General features: G+C 42.7%; 2 protein-coding genes and 4 non-coding genes across 6 annotated transcripts; 1 reads left to right on the forward strand and 5 right to left on the reverse strand.

Moving 5' to 3' along the window:
* The first annotated feature begins 806 nt into the window (after positions 1 to 806).
* cldn11b (claudin 11b) lies at positions 807 to 7,906 on the forward strand. The gene is made up of 3 exons (XM_026180648.2): positions 807 to 1,503; positions 3,534 to 3,698; positions 6,558 to 7,906. The coding sequence occupies exons 1-3, from the start codon at positions 1,278 to 1,280 to the stop codon at positions 6,815 to 6,817; spliced, it is 651 nt and encodes a 216-aa protein (XP_026036433.1). The 5' UTR covers positions 807 to 1,277; the 3' UTR covers positions 6,818 to 7,906.
* Positions 7,907 to 8,556: 650 nt separating this feature from the next.
* On the reverse strand, positions 8,557 to 17,415 carry slc7a14b (solute carrier family 7 member 14b). The gene is made up of 7 exons (XM_026180634.2): positions 17,001 to 17,415; positions 16,681 to 16,917; positions 16,282 to 16,499; positions 15,347 to 15,493; positions 11,712 to 11,920; positions 10,873 to 11,636; positions 8,557 to 10,362 (listed from the first exon to the last, which is right to left on the reverse strand). The coding sequence occupies exons 1-7, from the start codon at positions 17,299 to 17,301 to the stop codon at positions 9,971 to 9,973; spliced, it is 2,268 nt and encodes a 755-aa protein (XP_026036419.1). The 5' UTR covers positions 17,302 to 17,415; the 3' UTR covers positions 8,557 to 9,970.
* trnaa-ugc (transfer RNA alanine (anticodon UGC)) lies at positions 13,836 to 13,907 on the reverse strand. The gene has a single exon. It is a non-coding gene; the product is annotated as a tRNA-Ala (tRNA).
* trnaa-cgc (transfer RNA alanine (anticodon CGC)) lies at positions 14,793 to 14,864 on the reverse strand. The gene has a single exon. It is a non-coding gene; the product is annotated as a tRNA-Ala (tRNA).
* Positions 15,112 to 15,183, reverse strand: trnaa-cgc (transfer RNA alanine (anticodon CGC)). Its single transcript has one exon. It is a non-coding gene; the product is annotated as a tRNA-Ala (tRNA).
* Positions 17,416 to 18,785: 1,370 nt separating the features above from the next.
* trnaa-cgc (transfer RNA alanine (anticodon CGC)) lies at positions 18,786 to 18,857 on the reverse strand. Its single transcript has one exon. It is a non-coding gene; the product is annotated as a tRNA-Ala (tRNA).
* Positions 18,858 to 19,356: the final 499 nt, after the last annotated feature.

Here is a 19,356-nt window from a genome sequence, read left to right on the forward strand (position 1 = left end):
CAACAGATTCTCTCAGAGTCTTTCTTTCTGTTCAATTTGTAATAACTTAAAGTAAAATAAAATAAATAACAATAGTAATAGAGATCAATCAAGTGCTGTATTATATTGGACAGAAAAACACACAGTGGAACCATCAGTCATGGATTGGCCTCCCCAGAGTCCAGACCTCAACATTACTGAAGGATGGTGGCGCCGCGTTGGCTGAGAACAGAACAAACACAGAAATCGTTTTCAGTCAGATGTTAAGGTTTTAAATGATTTTGAGGTTTGGAAACTTGAATATTTTATATATTTTATATATTTCATTCTTTACTGGGAAACCGTCCTGTCATCCAGGAAATGCAAACCCAGGCTGAAAATCACCTTCATCAAATGATTGGTTTAAAATGATAATAAAAAAGGTTTTTTTTTCTAATATTTAGTTGTGAATCCTTATTTTTAATCAACTGGTGTGAATAACGACAACTTTTTTGTTTAGATTTGAAATATTAATATTAATATTTTTAATGTTTTTAATAAAGCACCTGAGAACTTCCATATACTTTAAGCTGTACTTTAAGACTTATTCACTGAACATTTCTGCTGATGTCCCAAACTGAGTGGACCTGAGCAGATTTCGGCAGAAGTGCTGCTGATGGGATGGCGGGACCACCAGCAGAGGGCAACAGAGGTGCAGGTGAGTGACACATGAGGACAACTCTGGACTTTATGAGCTAAACTGATTTAGCTTCATCAGGAAGGCTTTAGGTGATGCTTGTTTTTCTGCCTGAGCCTGCCTTTCTCCCCGTATCTGGTTTAGGTTAGGATCTCACATGTGCTCCCATTGGCTTTGGAGAGGAGTACGGTTTCCACCACACCCTGTGATAAATCTTATTCTGGGCATTTTTCTCGTGGATCAGCTTCAGGCGCACTGACGGAACAGGACTGCTTTTAAATTTAGACTTTTAAGCTTTTTAAACGTTGTTTAAAGCTCCAACTCAGAGAAAAACTGTCTGCAGTTATTTCTGAATATATATCAGTTTTTGCTTTATTCCAGTGGTTTTTGTTTTCCGGTGTTTTTTGTTGCTTATTAGACAATAACACAGTCATTTATCCGCTTTTAAGCTCTTTTTGAGTCTTTGGCCTATAAAATTTTTCATTTTTAAACTTTTTAAACTCCCGCAGACGTTAAAAAAAGAGGAAAGCTCTCAAGAAGCTGCCACGTTTCTGAATTTAAAAACAGGCTGAATTTCTTTATCTTTCTCTTTTGGGGCGCTTAAAGACGCACGGTGCTCACCATGTCACAGATGCGCAGGCAACTCCTTGGCACCGCGGCCAGCGGAGTGGGCTGGGTGGGGGTGATCGTGGCCACGGCCACCAACGACTGGGTCCGGACCTGCGACTACACCAAGGCCACCTGCGTCCGCATGGACGAGCTGAGCTCCCGAGGCCTGTGGGCAGAGTGCGTCATCTCCCCGTCCCTTCATCACTGCGTGGGCCTCACCCAGATCCTCACACTGCCCGGTGAGATGCGCCAATAAATGCTCTAATACATGATGTGCGTGACGAGATCTTTCAAGTGTGTTTAGCTCACGTTTGCTGCGTGGGTCTGCGGGAGGCAGCGAGTGAGCAGAGTGGCTGCGTGTCAACAAAACAGTTTACGCTTTATATTTAGAGTTGAATTTATTACAGTTAAATATTAATGGTTATTTCAAGTTATTAACATTAAGTTATCGACACATGTATTTAAACCGGCATTGTTGTTCACCAACAAAATATATTCGTAACGAGATTTTTTCTTTTTACAGTTTATTCAATATGTTTATCGAACAGTCTCGTTCATCAGAATACAAATAAAAAATGAACAAATACAGTTTTTCACAGCGTTTGTGAGAAACTTTGCTGTTTTTGTTTGAGCATCAGAACATTTAGGTACTTACTTACTTTATAGCAGAGTTTATTTAATGAGGAGAGACAGAATTTCCTTTTAAATTGTGAAGATGTTGTAAATAAGTCTTACCTTTTATAAGAACATCAGTCAAATAAATAAGAACTGTTTTTGATTTGAAATATTAAAGTATGTGTCACAGTGAGTTTTATATATTTACTAGGTATGTGTGTTTTTAAAGGGATGTCAAATGCTGTCATTTTTCTGTAAAGCAAATTTACCTTGCCTTTAGGTATAAATAAAGTTACCTTACCTTACCTTACCTTATATCATTTTAATATGAATTTAATTTTTTATATTTATATTTATTTTGAAGCTATAATCGATCATAAACTGCTTTGACACACTTCTATAGACCACTTTGATATACAGCAATCACACAATTTATGCTCGTACTCAATAACTTTTATTGTGAAAGGAAGGATGGGAAGTGTAGAACAAACACTTGTGGAAACTATAGTAACTTATAAGCTTTATTTAAAGAAACAAATATAACTGGTTATTTAAACTCTTTAAATTAAACTGCTTTATGGTGTAAAACATTGTTCATCATATTTCAATAATGTTTACTCAGTCCTCTGTTTATAGGAGTATAGTTCTATTCTCGTGCTCAGTATTATAAATACCGACTATTAATTTAACACGTTTCATATCAAACTATAAACAACAATGTAAAAGCCAATTTTTCCACTTTTTGAGCTTTTAATTTGTTTACTACCAAACAAACCTTCTGCACGTTTACCAAACAGTGCATAACATAATTAAAGGAATTTATCAGCCTTTTGTTCACTACTCAAAAACATAGGACGACACTCGGCCGTCAGAATATAACACAGTCAGTTAAACTTCGGGGATTTTGATCTATGTTGTTAGGAAGCATAAAGCACTGGGCATCCATCTCACCCACTTAGTGCAAAAGTAAAGTGCAGCAGGTGGAGAGACAACAAACCCGAAATAGGAATGGTTTAGCAGGTGGTGGCCACAGACTATTTCTCCTCCTTGTCCCCGCTGACTGATTTTTATCTAGATGTGCACTTTGGGCGAGTCATCGTTTAGCCTGGATTAACAAAGAAAGCTGATACCAGTCATCTCTGACAGGTGGTTCCAGTTAACAGACCCAGCCAACACAGAGAAGCCTGCCAAAGGTTGAGCTTTCTTCTGGTGGTCTTTTGCACAGTTGTTGAGATTTCTGTAGATCTTAACAGCTTGACAGAAAAATGACTGGGCTTCTTTGCGTGCTTTAAGCAGCCTCTTCAGTTCTAAACCAGAAGCCTGAGAGTCCCAGGTGTTTAAAACCTAGTGGGGTTTGTCTCTCATGAGCTTTTGGAGAAATCATTAACACCAATGTTTTATTACGTTGGATTTATTCTCTGTGTGTTCAGTGAAGACATGAAGAGTGACGTCAGACTGTGTTTGACTGTAACTCAGAGCAAGATTAGACATTACTTTCTGAGTAAAGTAATCTGGCTTTTTCTTGCATCTTTTTCTTGTCTTCGGTGCATGCAACACGTGTGCACATTCCTAATGTGAGCAGCGCCTTGTTGAGTGCCAGAGGTGAGCTGTGCTGAGAACGTTAAACCAAACAGATGCTCTCTCTGCCTCTCAGCCTACGTCCAGACAGCTCGTGCTCTGATGATCTGCGCCTGTTTGCTGGGTCTCCCCGCCACGCTCCTGATCCTCATGTCCATGGCCTGCGTGCGGCTGCAGAACGACACCTCAGCTGTGAAGAAGCGCCGCGCCCGAGTGGGAGGCGTCCTCTTCATCTTTATGGGTGAGGAGGCCGCACACACACACACACACGCACACACACACACACACACACACACACACACACACACACACACACACACACACACACACACACGCACACACACACACACACACACACGCACACACAGTTGTGTTTATATCAGTTTGATTATAACTACTACTTTACTAACACTTACCAAAAACACTAGTTGAGTTTAATGTTTTAGCTTTTGTCAGTGAAGTAAAGAGAAATTTCACTTACACTGACTTTCAGTGTTTGCAGTTTATTAGTCCAAAAGATCTTTTCCTCGTCACTTTTCCTTGACATCATGAAGGAACGTGTGGAGGAGGTTCAGGGAAAAGACTGTCAGAGAATCTAATTACTTAAAGGAGTGGCTGATGACTGAAAAATGCAAATCTCAGACACTTTGTTTCATGTGTTCTGACCATTTTGTTTTATAAAAGCTGGATAGATGAGAACCAAAATCCAGAATAAGGAGGTAGTAAAGGACCCAATGAAGGTGCTCTCTTTGGTATTCAAAGAATTCAACCAGCTCTTATTAATGAAATGTTGCTTTAATAGCAGTGCCATTGATAAATCTGAGGAATGAGTTTGATTTGACAGACTGCAGATTTGATTTGTTATGTTTTTGATTTCAGATAAGAGTGTAGAGGTCAGCACACTGTGAGTACACAGTACTGAGTGTGAAGTTTGTTGAGGACATGTGTTACATATTTTGTAGTTTTAATTTTAGAGGGATGTACAGTGGGGCAAAAAAAGTATTTAGTCAGCCACCGATTGTGCAAGTTCCCCCACCTAAAATGATGACAGAGGTCAGTAATTTGCACCAGAGGTACACTTCAACTGTGAGAGACAGAATGTGAAAAAAAAAATCCATGAATCCACATGGTAGGATTTGTAAAGAATTTATTCGTAAATCAGGGTGGAAAATAACAAAAATACAACTCAATACTTTGTAACATAACCTTTGTTGGCAATAACAGAGGTCAAACGTTTACTATAGGTCTTTACCAGGTTTGCACACACAGTAGCTGGTATTTTGGCCCATTCCTCCATGCAGATCTTCTCGAGAGCAGTGATGTTTTGGGGCTGTCGCCGAGCAACATGGACTTTCAACTCCCGCCACAGATTTTCTATGGGGTTGAGGTCTGGAGACTGGCTAGGCCACTCCAGGACTTTCAAATGCTTCTTACGGAGCCACTCCTTTGTTGCCCGGGCGGTGTGTTTTGGATCATTGTCATGTTGGAAGACCCAGCCTCGTTTCATCTTCAAAGTTCTCACTGATGGAAGGAGGTTTTGGCTCAAAATCTCACGATACATGGCCCCATTCATTCTGTCATTAACACGGATCAGTCGTCCTGTCCCCTTGGCAGAAAAACAGCCCCATAGCATGATGTTTCCACCCCCATGCTTCACAGTAGGTATGGTGTTCTTGGGATGCAACTCAGTATTCTTCTTCCTCCAAACACGACGAGTTGAGTTTATACCAAAAAGTTCTACTTTGGTTTCATCTGACCACATGACATTCTCCCAATCCTCTGCTGTATCATCCATGTGCTCTCTGGCAAACTTCAGACGGGTCTGGACATGCACTGGCTTCAGCAGCGGAACACGTCTGGCACTGCGGGATTTGATTCCCTGCCGTTGTAGTGTGTTACTGATGGTGACCTTTGTTACTTTGGTCCCAGCTCTCTGCAGGTCATTCACCAGGTCCCCCCGTGTGGTTCTGGGATCTTTGCTCACCGTTCTCATGATCATTTTGACCCCACGGGATGAGATCTTGCGTGGAGCCCCAGATCGAGGGAGATTATCAGTGGTCTTGTATGTCTTCCATTTTCTGATGATTGCTCCCACAGTTGATTTTTTTCACACCTAGCTGCTTGCCTATTGTAGATTCACTCTTCCCAGTCTGGTGCAGGTCTACAATACTTTTCCTGGTGTCCTTCGAAAGCTCTTTGGTCTTAGCCATGGCGGAGTTTGGAGTCTGACTGTTTGAGGCTGTGGACAGGTGTCTTTTATACAGATGATGAGTTCAAACAGGTGCCATTCATACAGGTAACGAGTGGGGGACAGAAAAGCTTCTTACAGAAGACGTTACAGGTCTGTGAGAGCCAAAGATTTTCCATGTTTGAGGTGACCAAATACTTTTTTTCCACCCTGATTTACCAATAAATTCTTTACAAATCCTACCATGTGAATTCATGGATTTTTTTTTCACATTCTGTCTCTCACAGTTGAAGTGTACCTCTGGTGCAAATTACTGACCTCTGTCATCATCTTAGGTGGGGGAACTTGCACAATCAGTGGCTGACTAAATACTTTTTTGCCCCACTGTATTTGTGTGCTCAAATAACCTTTTTGGGACAGTTTCAGAGGACAGATTTGATTTCTGAGGGCAGTTTCTCGTTTTAAGAGACTTTCTCTTACTGCAGTGAACTTCGTGTGGCTGTAGCTCAGGACGTAGCGCTGGTCACCTACTGATCGGGAGGTCGGAGGTTCAATCCCTGCCTCCTCCAGTCTGCATGGCAAGTATCCTTGGGCAAGATACTAACCCTAAGTTACTCTCCGACGCATCTGTCGCAGTATGAATTTGGTTAGGTAGCATTCAGTTTAGAGTGGGTGAATGTGGCATGTTGTATAGAGCGCTGGTCTTCCCCGAGTCATTCCCAGCTGTTGCAGGAAGGAGGATGATGGGTCAGGATCTGTCAGGCTGTTTTGCTTCCTGTGAGATAAGACAGGTAGTTCCTGTCCACAAACTCAGGGATGACAGCCAGACAGATGGAGGCACCGAGCACAAAATTATAACCTCTTCTTTTCCCTGTTTTTCACCTTTTGTGTTTAAATATGTCTGAAACCCAGCTGTGTGCAGCATCATATCTACCGTCTGGTTCCCCATCGGCGCTAATAAAGAGGAAGATCTGATGTCATTCGGCTTCTCTCTGTACTCCGGCTGGGTCGGCTCCGCCCTCTGCCTCCTAGGTGGCATCATCATCTTGTGCTGCCAGGGCATCGACCCCGGGACCCCGAGTAGGGACGACAGCTTCTACTACTCTGGGAACAGGGGGACGGCCACGCTCCTCGACCCCCCCGCCAACCACGCCAAGAGCGCCCGGGTGTGAAGGAACCAGGCGCTCTATTTTTAACCAAGTTTTCTTTGAGTTTAAAGTCATATTCACCATCGATGAGACATGCCATTATCTGTTTACTGCTTCAAGACTAAAATCCACCATGAAAATGAATGTTAGCAGGAAATGGAGGGATTAATAATAAGCTCACATTCAGAAAATCTTTTGGCCTCAATCTAGGGAAGTCTGGAGAATCTGTGTATGTCCCAAAAATATCTCAGAATAGCAACAAAAAAAAAAGACAAAGTTTTATTATACTGAATGAAAAAACAAGAACGGGATAGAAAGCCAGGAAGACGAGCAAAACAAGTAGCATCAAAACACAACAATGTAAGACAAACACTCAGGGCAGACCCACACTGAGGACTAACTGGAGACTGAGAAAAGCTGGTAAACACGACACAGGTTAAAGCAATCAAGACATATTCAAAAGGTGGGAAAGTAAAACTCAAACCAAGGCACAAAGTACAAAAGGAAATAAAAAAACTGAGACAACAAAGCTCTCACTGAATGATACAAAGTAACACGATGGAAGAAAGAACAATCAGTCAAAACAGGAATACACAAATCCAATTTACACAAAACAATCTCAACTTCAAACTCTGGCATTACAGGAAAAAACTAAACAAACTCAAATATACTGTTTCTAAACCAATCACATGACCAGCCCCCGAGGTCATGACTGTGATTGGTCTGTCAGTAGAATTAACCACACCAACATGGTTCGGACGTCCAGTTCAGGGACTCCCATGAGCCGAGGTGAAGCCTAGCAGAAAGCTTGCAGCTGTTTGTAATTTCATTTGCTGTACATGTATAAATACATATTTCACATCTTCAGCTACTCAGTCAGGAAGGACAGTCCCCCTGTTTGACCGGCTGTGACCATCTAAGTTAATCGTTGTCAGCGGCTCTTTGTTTTCACATTATAAATAGCAAACTGTTGTTTTCATGGTCGCTTTAGTGTTTATGATACTTTTAAATTGCAGCTCATATTTAATCCCCCACAGTCGGCTGTCACTTTTTTATCATTTCTTTTTACTTTTATGTTAACAGCATAATCAAAATAAATCATCTGCATACCCACATGGTTAAATTCTTGTCTGTGTTTAGAAAAAAGGCTTTAAAATCTCTTGGGCTCTCTGAAAACACCCATACACATTTAAATTAAGATTCATGCTTTCTTAAATTTATGTTTTACTGACTATTATTTCTGTATGTTTTCCATTTGATATGAATCCATTTCAAATACGATTTTTTGTTTGTCTTCTTCTACAGTAGGTATCAGATCATCAGAGTTTAGCCTCTTCTGGCTAAAATGAGGCAAAGCTAGCACAGATTAACCGCAAACTACGTACATCAGAGCACGACAGGCTTTGTCTCGTCACTAGTGCTGTGTGATACTGTAAAGTTTGGTATTGATCCGATACCAAGTAAATACAGAGCCAGTACTGATACTATTGACCTATAAAGGCAGCTTATGTGGGGCAGAGAGGTTTATATGACTCACTGTTAATTTGCAAATTCTGAACACATTTCAATGACCACTTGACACTATGGATATTTGGATTGATCCACTCACCTCTACTTATCCTAGCCTTTGGCTGATGCTAGGAACACAATAATTACCGCAGTTGCCATTGACGGCTCACACAGCTCCTTTAAATTTGGAATGATAACACTTCAGCGTCTTCTATCTGTGAGAGAAGCCGCAATAAAACCCCGATTAGACAAACTGCTGCTTCAAATTCTCTTTATTTCTGCACTTTCCACAACAGACACTGAATAACACCATTCACCCCAAAACAATTAAAGAGCGTAAACAAAGAACTCAAACAAAACCAGAGGAAAAGCTAAACCAGCGTGTGCTGTTCACTGTCTCTGAACAGACTTGTGTGAACGGCTATGGGAAGCAGAAAAGAAGACAACGAAGACCTGAATGTGCAAAAGGAAGCAGTGATACTGAGTCTGCAAAGAACCACGTGCAAGTGGCCTGAGTGACCTTTAGGCACAAAAAGTATAAACATTTAATATGAGCTTGGTTCAGAGCAAATGCTGTATGGTAATTAGTCCAAATTCTTTGGGACTAATTGAGACATGATGATGTACTAACTGGTGGCTGTCTACAAAGCTATGGTTAGGTTAATATAAACACATCAGCACTGGGAAGATGGACAATAAGGGTTAAACTGTTCTCAGTAAAAGTTCATGTTGGCCTGATTGGCAGAGAAAATGCCTTCATACAGCTCGAAGAAGATGCTAAAAAAAGACCAAACTTCAGTTAAGAGAACATCTAAGATGATCCATCATCACACGAGGTTAGTCATTAACATGTTTGGGTATGGTTGGGATTAGTCACTATGGAAAGGTCCTGATCTTAAGGTCATAAGCCTTTTGGTGTCTAAAACGTTAGCCTGAAGACATGCAGCACATGAGTAGTGCTAATAAAAATGCTTTATATGGTATCGGTGCTTGTGCCTGTTAAAAATAACAGGAAATTAACTTTAAAAAGATAAGCATCTCACTCAAGCATGCTCAGTTCGTCTTGATTTAAACAACAGATGGGCGTCTACACAGTCTGGATTCTTTTGAACCTCGGCTGAGCACTACTTTAGTAGCTTGCCATCACCAGTGTGTGAATGGGTGGATGACTGGATGTGTAAAGCGCTTTGGGGTCCTTAGGGACTAGTAAAGCGCTATATAAATACAGGCCATTTACCATTTTATTTATTTAAAGAATAGAAAAAGAATAAAGTAAGATTAAGGCAGGTTTGTTTTGTAACAACACTTCTTCTCACACAAGTCCAACTTGTTTCATTAACGGTTGCTGTCACTGTCAGGTTGTCAGAGGCAGGTGGGTGTTTGTGTACATTCGTGCTCATACAGGTAGATCTTCAAAGGCAGCTGGACTTCTTTTAAGTTCTCAAACACATTTCACTTCTCGTCCAAAAGGTTGCAGAAGCTGGAGTAAAGAAGTCCAGTTGCTTTCGACCCAAACAGGTTAGACTGTTTTGAAGCTTCTGCATCTGCTGTTGGCTTCTCTCAGTGCCCTCCTTCCTCTGCTGATATCTGATCCCAGTTTTCATAAAAGCTTCCACAAACATTAAAATATTGCCTCATACGTACGTTTTATTCACTCTTTCATATTACTCAGTTCTCCTCTTCATCATTAAACCCATAATTGGTCCTTCCCTTGGACCTACTGCCTGTCTCCATATACTGGCCTCCTGCTCCAGACTGGTATCCACACTGGTCCCCATTATCTTCATACTGGCTCTGCTCCTGCTCTCCGCTCTCTTGGTCCTCGTATTGGATCTCGTGTTGATTTCCCTGCTGGTAGTGGTATCCTCTCTCCTCGGGTGCAGACCACCCCTGATACGGTCTCTCGTCCTGCTCCTGGGTGTAAAGGTCGTCACCGGGGGAGACGGTGTCATCCAAGTGGTCGTCATAGCGCTGATAGGAACTGGCATGTGCCTGCTGCTCCCGAGCATTCAGCTCCAGCGTGCTGTGCCACACTCCATAACAAATGTAGATCAACAGACCTGAGGATGGATATGCAGTAGAGGGTGGGTCAGTAGGTACAGAGATCAGTTTGTGTAGGATTGTCAACCTTTATGAATTCCATATGAAGAGAATTACAAAGCTCTTACAAAATCCTGGATACCTCACATGTAAAGCATTTTCTCTCTCCTTTGTCGGGCTTATTGCATCTTAAAAACGTTTGTACCAAGCATCAGAGCAACCAAAGTACCCAACCAGCGAATCAAAAAGCTAGCCAACCAAGCAACGAATAAACCAAGCAAGTAGTCAAGCAGCCAACCAAACAACTTACCTATCAGTCAACAGGTCATGCAACTAACCAGCCAACCAAGCAACCAGATAACAAAACGACTGCTTTATCACCTATCTGACCGAGCAGGCAACTGCAGAACTGGTGTTTTCTCCTTTTAATATATAACTCGATATTTAAATAAACTGATTGTCATTGAATTACTGATTAATGCTCCATTTCAAATCTACAACACTCTATTATCAAGATTGTTTCAGCTCACCTATGAGGCACCAGATGGTGAACCTTGCCCAGGTGAGTGGAGACAGTTTAAGCATGAGGTAACTGTTGACCAATATGGCTGCTGCAGGGACAAAGGGGACACATGGTGCCATGTAGGGCAGGCTCCTGGTGCTCTCTGGTTGCTGTATGATCATAATCAAAAGCTTTGCTAATGACCCTGCCATCATTGTTGCCATCAGTCCAGAAATCACTGCCCCAGCACCTGTGCCCTGCTCAACCCCAAATATGATGGTAGACCAGAGGAGGAAGGACATGAAGAAGAGGGAGAGAGTGCATCTGGTCACTATGCGGCCGGTGGCTGGGGTTGGTCGAACTGACGCATCAGGCATTCCCAAACGCAGCCGCAGGGTGTAGTAATGACCTCCCAGAAGCCTTTTCAGCAGTGAGGGGTGGCCTGTATGAAAATCAGAGTCATCTCCCTCCCCCTCCGTCCTGCCGGTGTGGTAAGAAGATGACCCGTCATTCTCGCTCAAGATCTGATCGTCTTTGGCATCTTCGTGCTTCAGGCCGTCCATGTCCTGAACTTCAGACTCAAACTGATGTGTGTCGGTCTGTTCGTCAGGCTGATAGCGAAGTAGCAGCACGCACACGCTGACCAGAGTGTAAGCCAGCAGGGTGCCAATGGACATCATCTCAATCAGGTCCCTGAGGCTCACCAGCAGAGCGAGGACGGCCGCCAGGCTCCCCGACACCACACACGCCACCGTGGGAGTGTGTGTGAGTGCAGTCACGTGAGACAGAAACCTTAAAACACAGACACAGAAACATTTCTTATTAAAACTCCTTAAGCTGGCTGTGTGTTTTCATGTACCTCCTCACCTGAACAGCAGTCCGTCCCGTGCCATAGCATAGATGACCCTGGGCATCGGAAACAGGGAGCCAAGCAGAGAGACGGTGAGTCCAGCTATAGAGCCCACAGCCACAGTGTACTTCCCCCACATGAAGCCATGCACAGCAAACATCTCCATGAGAGGAGCCGAGACGTCGATCAGGTTATAGGGAACCATGAGAGTTAGGATCACACTCACCTGTGAAATAAAAAAATGCAGAGGTGTGAGAGACTCTATTATCATATATCTATTATTACAATCACCGTTTTATCAGGAATGAACACTTAGATAAAGGTGATTAAGAGGTCACATGTGATGCAGATATTCTTACAGTATATCTTTCAACTGGCTGATACTGTCTTACATCAGGAGATGTGGCTGTTAGAGTCACTGCACCAACGCTCTCAACAGTGTCTGTGACATTTGGAACATTTGCAATCGAATCATTTCACAAATACAAACTCGTGGAAATACACATGCCACGGGGTCAGATCTCTGAGTCTTGTCATTGCACTCTTATTGTAAATACCAGCAGTACTTTTTTTACAATTTGCATAATGACTGAAACCCATGACCTCCCAGCCCATTGTTCCTTCGCTGGGCTGGTCACTTGGATGAGTGACAAAACGTTTGTCCCACTGAAAACATTACGTCCAGATGAACAGAGTCATCTTTCGGAGATTTACTTACCTGGATGATTGAGAACGCATCAATACGTTGAAGTTCAGAAGCTTGATGGTATAAAAGCGGTCATGGTGGGGATTGAACCCAGGACATCACAAATGCAAAGCTTGCGCTCTACCACTGAGCTACATCCCCTTAAGTGTGTGTGTCCTAAGTGTTGCTACATGACACTATCAGTGTAGGTCATAGGTCAGTCATCTAGATCATTTTAGTATAAGGAGCTGGGGGGAAAATAAAACCACTGTACTTCATGAAGTTTTGTAAAGATGCGTCACTTCTCATCCAAGAAGCTTTCTCAGTTCTAAAACAAAATGGTGAAGAGTCCTGGGTATTTAAACCCTAGTGAGATTGTCCCTTAAGGAGGTCGTTGACCCACTATTAATCATGTGCCTCATCACATGAGCCAAGGTGTGGAAAAGGCGTGGGTCATCATCAGAGGTTTAGGGTGAAACCACTTTTTCAAGGACTTAGGCTACGTCCACACTAGCCCGGATAGATTTGAAAACGGCGTTTTCGTCTGAAAGCGCTCCGCGTCCACACTATCGTTTTCAGTCGTTTTCACAGAGTTGTGCGTCCACATTGAAACGGATGAAAACGCTCACGTTCCAGTACTGCGCACACATGAAACGCAAGAACATTCGGCCTGCCTCATTTCTGTGTGCCGTGTATTTACTTTCCAGCTCTTTGAAGCGTCGCGGCAGAATGTCGAGGAAAAGCACCGAGTTTTTTTAAATGGACTAACAATGAGGTGGAGTTGTTGCTGCGAGTAACACAAATTTACAAAGATGCAAAAGCGAGTGAGAATGAAAGAATTTGAAGAAAAGCAATCTGGAGCATCTGCAGACTGATATGAATCTTTGATAGGGCTGTCAAACAAAACAACTGCTGCATAATGCCCTCCGCTATCTTTGTTTAATTGGTCACATGACTGCATCACATTACTAAAATGTGTCATTTTTTTCAAAAAGTCCTGTCCACACTGTGACGCAAAAGCACCTTTTTCACATGTATGCGTTTTCGAGAGCGTTTTCTCTCGGTGTGGGCGGGAGGCCAAACGGAGAGAAAACGATGCGCTTTCAAACAAAAACGCATTAGTGTGGACGTAGCCTTAATCAGATTCTCCACTCAACTTTTCACTAAGAACAACCTCACCCCTGAAACATTGCCTCACCGTATCATGTCACCGACTGAGGCCACCCAAAACATAATTTCTACATCCAAAAGATAGAAGTCACTCTTTTGAGGATGTCAGTGGTTATTTGAAGGTTTTGTGGTGATTTGGAATCTTTATGTGGTCGTCTTGATGCATGCGATGTATAGACTGACCTATGATCAACCTTCTGGGATGATGAGGAAAATCCCAAAAGGCTGGTTCTTTTCATTAACCGAATCAATGTAAGCTTGATGGCCTGGACATCGAGAAAAACTCTGGAGATGCTGGGGATTGAACCCAGGACCTCATACATGCAAAGCATGCGCTCTACCACTGAGCTACATCCCCCTGTGGATGTGTTGCTAACAATTTTATAGCCCATCAGAAGCTCTGGTCTGGTAGGTTTTCGGTGGTTATCTAATGCACATCTGAGTCTCTTTGTGGCCACTTGTGTCTCTGCGTTTTGTTTTGTTCTTTGAGTCTCTTTGTTGTCATAAGTCGCTTGTAGTCATATTAAGTGTATTTTTGACCATTTTATCTCGTGGACATTTTGAATGTCTGAATCAAGGAGGGGTTCTTAGGACACTTTTTTCACCATCTTACAATGCTGTGACTGAGCCATTCCCCAGCTCTCTCTGGATGGTACTCATGGCCATTCATCAGTGGTCATGATAATTTGCATTTTAATGTTAATGAAACTGACCTCAGGCCCCATTGTTAGTCAGTGGTGCTAGTTTTGGTCATTATGCAGATATGCTGTTTATAAGTTGGGGAAATCTGCAGTCAGCAGAGACTGAAGAAGTCACTTGGATGAAATGTTTCTCCCGCTGAAAACTCAACGTCCAGATGAACAGAATACACTTTCTGGATTTCTTTACCTGGATTTTTGCGCATGCATCAAGATCATTTTCTAAGTATATTGGGGTTTTTTTTTTAGTTACCTTATATTTCCTAACCACCGAAACATTTGGGACTTATTTATTTACTGATGTTTGACTGTCTTATAGTTCTGATATGCATCTTGTAGTGATTTTGAGCCTCTTTGTGGCCACTTACGTCTCTGTGTTTTGAGTCTTATTTTGTTGTCCTAATCTCTTCTACCTATATTAAGTGTATTTGTGATCATTAGAGCTCACCTCACAAAAGCAAATTATAGACTGACCTTAAGGAAATGAAAAACTTCCCTATGCATGTGCAAGACGTGAGAGCTCAAAAGCTTGATGGCATAAAATCTGGAGATGCTGGGGATTGAACCCAGGACCTCATACATGCGAAGCACACGCTCTACCACTGAGCTACATCCCCTTGTTGGGAAAACAGACTTCATCTGTTTCACACATTTTTATGCCTCATCAGAAGGTTTTGGTTTGTAGTAATTTAAGGGTCCTCTGTGATTTAGTATTTATTTGTATCTTAGTTATCCTAATAGTTTTTTGATGATGAAGCACCCAAAGATTCAGGACTTCTCACACATTTGGTGCCATAAAGCCTTGACACATGTCTGCTGTAGTCAAGTCCAGAAGCTTGATTGCCTAGAGACAGAGGTAAAAACTGGAGATGCTGGGGATTGAACCCAGGACCTCATACATGCGAAGCACACGCTCTACCACTGAGCTACATCCCCATCAGAGCTTCTCCAAGCGCATATGTGCTGCATTACACTGTGTAGTTTTCTCACAACTGACATCAGGCTTGAACATATCAGGACTAAAAAGGCAGAAGAAATAATCTGATGGGGAAATTAATTTGGCTGAGTTAAAAACAAACATGCTGGACTCTGTACAGACCGACACATAGGCAGTGAGGCAGGTGACCAGCGAGACAGTGATGGCGTAAGGGATGGAGGTGTTGGGGTTTTTGGCCTCCTCTCCTGTCGTTGCAATGATGTCGAAGCCAATGAAGGCGTAAAAACAGGTCGCTGCACCTTGCATCACCTGAACAGAAAGAACGGGTTACTAACAGATCTCACAGTTTACATCTTAAAAAAGTGCACCTATTCTGCTTTTGTTTGGTCTCTGTAATATAAAGATTATGCTGTTCTAATGCTAGATTCCCATGTTAAACATGGATAATTGTTTAAAATAATGAAGTCAATGCATTCACAAAAAATTCTAGTCAGTTCAGGCTTCTGACGGTTTTTTTTCCTTTCTTTTATCTTTCTGATGTTATAGCGTCTGTGGGTTAGCTTTTTGGGAAGTGCATGTCCCCTTTACAACTGATCAAAATGTAAAGTCTTGAACTGCTCGTTTGTTTGCTTTGATGCTTTTGCTTTTCTGACTAGGTGATCTCTAAACCCAAACTTTAGATCTGAGCAGTTTAAAAATGCCTCAGACCTCAGATCAACAGATATTTGCTCAGTGGGTAAAGCTAACGCTAAGCTAACTCATGCAAGATGACTTTAAGCCTTTGTAATTGCACAAAAGTTGACTCTTTAACTTTCACTTTTCAATCTATTTATAAAATTCAATTTAAATTTGCCTGAATTCACAACACAGTCATCTCAAGATGCTTTATATAGGAAAGAATATTTTGCAGGGAATCCCAGCAATCATACAGTTTCCTGTGACCAAGCAATTGGTGACACTGGGGAGAAAGAACTCCATTTTGACAGGTACAGAAGCACATTCAGAGAAAGGCACCCATCTTCCAAAAAAGAATGTAACCTCTTGATTGGAAGCTGGAAATTAGTTGATAGAGCCCCTTTAGCAAAACAGTTTCTCACCCCCGACCAGCCATACGGGAGGAACTTGCCACCCTCCCAGTTGCTGCTAGAGATGAAGAAGAGTCCGGCGATAATCATGAAGACCCAGACCACCAGGTTGACCACATTCAGGACATTGTTGAAGCCCACAGTGTTACGCACTCCAAGAGCGATTACAGCAGTGACCACCAGGGCAATGAACAAAGCCAGAACGTCAAGATACGTGTCCTCGCCTTTACCTGAGACAGAAGGACAAAGAGTTTAAGCATCAGGTATTAACTATTGTTTTTATTATTCAACATAACATAAATGAGCTTAGAGGTAAATCTTCTTTGACATAACTGTTTATCCTCTCTAACAGATAAGTAAATAAACTGTAAATGGTAAACAAATCACAAAAGCAGTTTTGGAGGCACTGACCGAGGCCTCTGACCGTGCCCAGGTGTGTTATCATGAAGTCACTGATGCTGTGATTGGCCAGCGAGTCGAACATGTTGCTGAGAGCTGAAGCCCCTGCCGCTGTGCCGATCAGGTACTCCAGGATCAGGTTCCAGCCAATGAAGAACGCCACAAATTCTCCAACAGTCACATAACTGTAGGTGTACGCCGAACCGGTCGTTTTGGGGACCCGCACACCGAACTCTGCGTAGCACACACCTTCACGCAAAAGACACACATGTGGCCAGATTGTTCTAAATCTTTTGTTTGGTTGGTTAGAATGCTTAAAGACTTTTGCTTACCTGACAGTATGGACGCCACCGCTGCAATTATGAAGGACAGAATGACCCCAGGCCCAGCCATCGCGTTAGCAACCAGCCCCGCAACGACATACATCCCTGTGCCAACACAGCTTCCCACACCGAGGGAGACCAGGTCCACAGTGGTGAGGACTTTGGCCAGCCCGACCGCCGACCCCTCCGCGAGCTCGGTGAGGTCGTCTGAGCTGTGGGCCATGGAGCCCACAGGTTTGGTCCTCAGCAAGCGAGAGTACATGTTGTACCAGGCATCCCCCAGTGATACCCGACCCAGCCACGCCGCCATCGCTAACCCTGGTTAATACCTGTTAATGTTGGTGAGTTGTGCACTCCTTCCAGCTTCCTCCTGTCACTGTCTCATACTTTCACATCATCATCAGTCTCCATGAAACAGAAGTCTAAAGAGGGCGCAGAAACTCTGTGAAAAGAAAAGGAACAGACTGCAGCACTTCATGGATTACAGTGGAGGGTTTGATAGATAACATGATTGGATCTCTTGATTGTGTTCATTTCAGTTTTCTTTGAGGCTCTTTACGATCATTTAAGTCTGTTGACAGCAGTTTGAATCTTTTTTGATTCTTTGAGTCATTTTTTAGTCTATCTGTGGTCATTTGACGAAGCAAAAGATTGCTTGTTTGATTCTACCCCCTGTAGGGTAACATAAGGAAGGGCATCTGCATATAAACTCTGCCAAAACAAAGACACAGAGTTAGCCACTACAGTGCCCTGTTATGACAAGGGGGTAGACGAAAGTAGTTTAAACAAGTCTCTGTGCAGTGATTCTGAGTGCATTTCTGGTCATTTGTTTGTTTTTGTGATTGCGTGGAGTCTCTTTGTGGTTAGGAAGTTCCTCGGATGGTATTTGTTGTTGTTGTTTCGAGTCTCTTAGCAGTTACTTTAAATCTCTTACTTTGAGTATCATAGTAGTCACTTAGTGTCTAATCATTTCTGTATTCAAGCTTTCCAAAAGAAACGTTCACAGCCATTTGAAACTTTGAAGCCTCTGGTCCTGCTGGTGTGTTTTAAAATCGTTCCATGCTAATGAAGCTGGGATACCATCAGCAGTTCTCCTCACTCACTAGAGCGAGACTCCCTCTCTGAAACTTTAATGATGTCCAAGGAGGATCCTGTTTCATGATGGAAAGGTTCGGACGTGGAGTCTAAAACTTAATCACGCACAGGCGAACTTCTACACCTACACGTCCAAAGCTCTCATCTGTTTTAGAGCTTCATACTCAAACATACAAGTTCAGTCAACACCTAAACTGAAATCAGCCCTACAAAAACAGCCTAGGTTCAAAAGAGCAAAGAGACAGTCTGAGGCTTAAAAACTGATAAAAACACAAATCACGCAGTCTGAACGTGCACACCAGAGCACACAGGCAACACACTCACTTGCTGTTCAGTTTCCCTCCTGAGGCAGATTCCTCCGTCCAACGCAGAGCTGGTGGATATGTGACGAGAGGAGATGGCCGTGTTTAATCATTCAGAGCTGAAACCATGTGACCATTTTGATAAAATATTCAACATCTGAGGCTGAGCATGGGCGTGTGCATGTAGCTGTCATTGGTCACTCAAAGAAGGGACGAAAGAGGTGCTGTGAGAGTGTGTTTGAGTTGAGCTGATGTTTGTTTCTGTTAGTGTGCAGGGCTGGGAACTCAACAGGTGTGTGTGTGTGTGTGGAAAAGCATCTGTTTTCAAAGCTTGCAGGAGCAAACTGATGGCAGCTTTACAAAGGTTCAATATATTGGAAGTTGATGGTATAAAACCTGGAGATGCTGGGGATTGAACCCAGTACATCATACATGCGAAGCACGCGCTCTACCACTGAGCTACATCCCCTTTACACAGCTGGGGTATTTGTTTAGTATTGATATCTCTGAACTTTGATCAAGAAAAATCAAGAAGCTCCAGAAGCTTGATGGAAAAAACTTGGTCAGGCAACCAAGTTCAAGGCAACTCTCAGCAGCTTTGGGGGGGAAAGTAACTGGACTTCATGAAGTTTTGAAAAGATGTTTCACTTCTTAAGAGGCTTTTTCAGTCTTAAAACAATTTGGTAAAGAGTCCTGGTGAGGGTTGTTCCTGAAGGAGGTCGTTGACCCACAATTAATCATGTGCATTATCGCAGGAGCCAAGGTGTGGAAACAGGAGTTGGTCATCACCAAAGGTTATGAGTGAAATCACTCTGAGACCTAACCTCAACCTGTCGTGCGAGGCCGTGTGTGAGGTTGCCGAACAAATGTCTTGCTGACATCAGGAGTCTCTTTGTAATTGTCACATGTATGTTGTTGACATTTATGTGACGGACATTTTGACTGCGTGGTTATTGGTACAGTGTAGA

Source organism: Astatotilapia calliptera, chromosome 9, assembly GCF_964374335.1.
Source record: "Astatotilapia calliptera chromosome 9, fAstCal68.1, whole genome shotgun sequence".
In the NCBI taxonomy this organism is placed as follows: domain Eukaryota; kingdom Metazoa; phylum Chordata; class Actinopteri; order Cichliformes; family Cichlidae; genus Astatotilapia; species Astatotilapia calliptera.

Excerpts from the sequence above, each read along its gene's own strand:
- cldn11b (XM_026180648.2), top strand. The coding sequence starts at position 1,278 with ATGTCACAGATGCGCAGGCAACTCCTTGGCACCGCGGCCAGCGGAGTG. Across the intron at positions 1,504-3,533 it reads CCAGATCCTCACACTGCCCG|CCTACGTCCAGACAGCTCGT; the intron begins GTGAGATGCGCC and ends TCTGCCTCTCAG. Across the intron at positions 3,699-6,557 it reads CGTCCTCTTCATCTTTATGG|CTGTGTGCAGCATCATATCT; the intron begins GTGAGGAGGCCG and ends TCTGAAACCCAG.
- slc7a14b (XM_026180634.2), bottom strand. The coding sequence starts at position 17,301 with ATGGCGGCGTGGCTGGGTCGGGTATCACTGGGGGATGCCTGGTACAAC. Across the intron at positions 15,494-16,281 it reads TCCCGTATGGCTGGTCGGGG|GTGATGCAAGGTGCAGCGAC; the intron begins GTGAGAAACTGT and ends CTTTCTGTTCAG. Across the intron at positions 10,363-10,872 it reads CACCATCTGGTGCCTCATAG|GTCTGTTGATCTACATTTGT; the intron begins GTGAGCTGAAAC and ends ATCCATCCTCAG.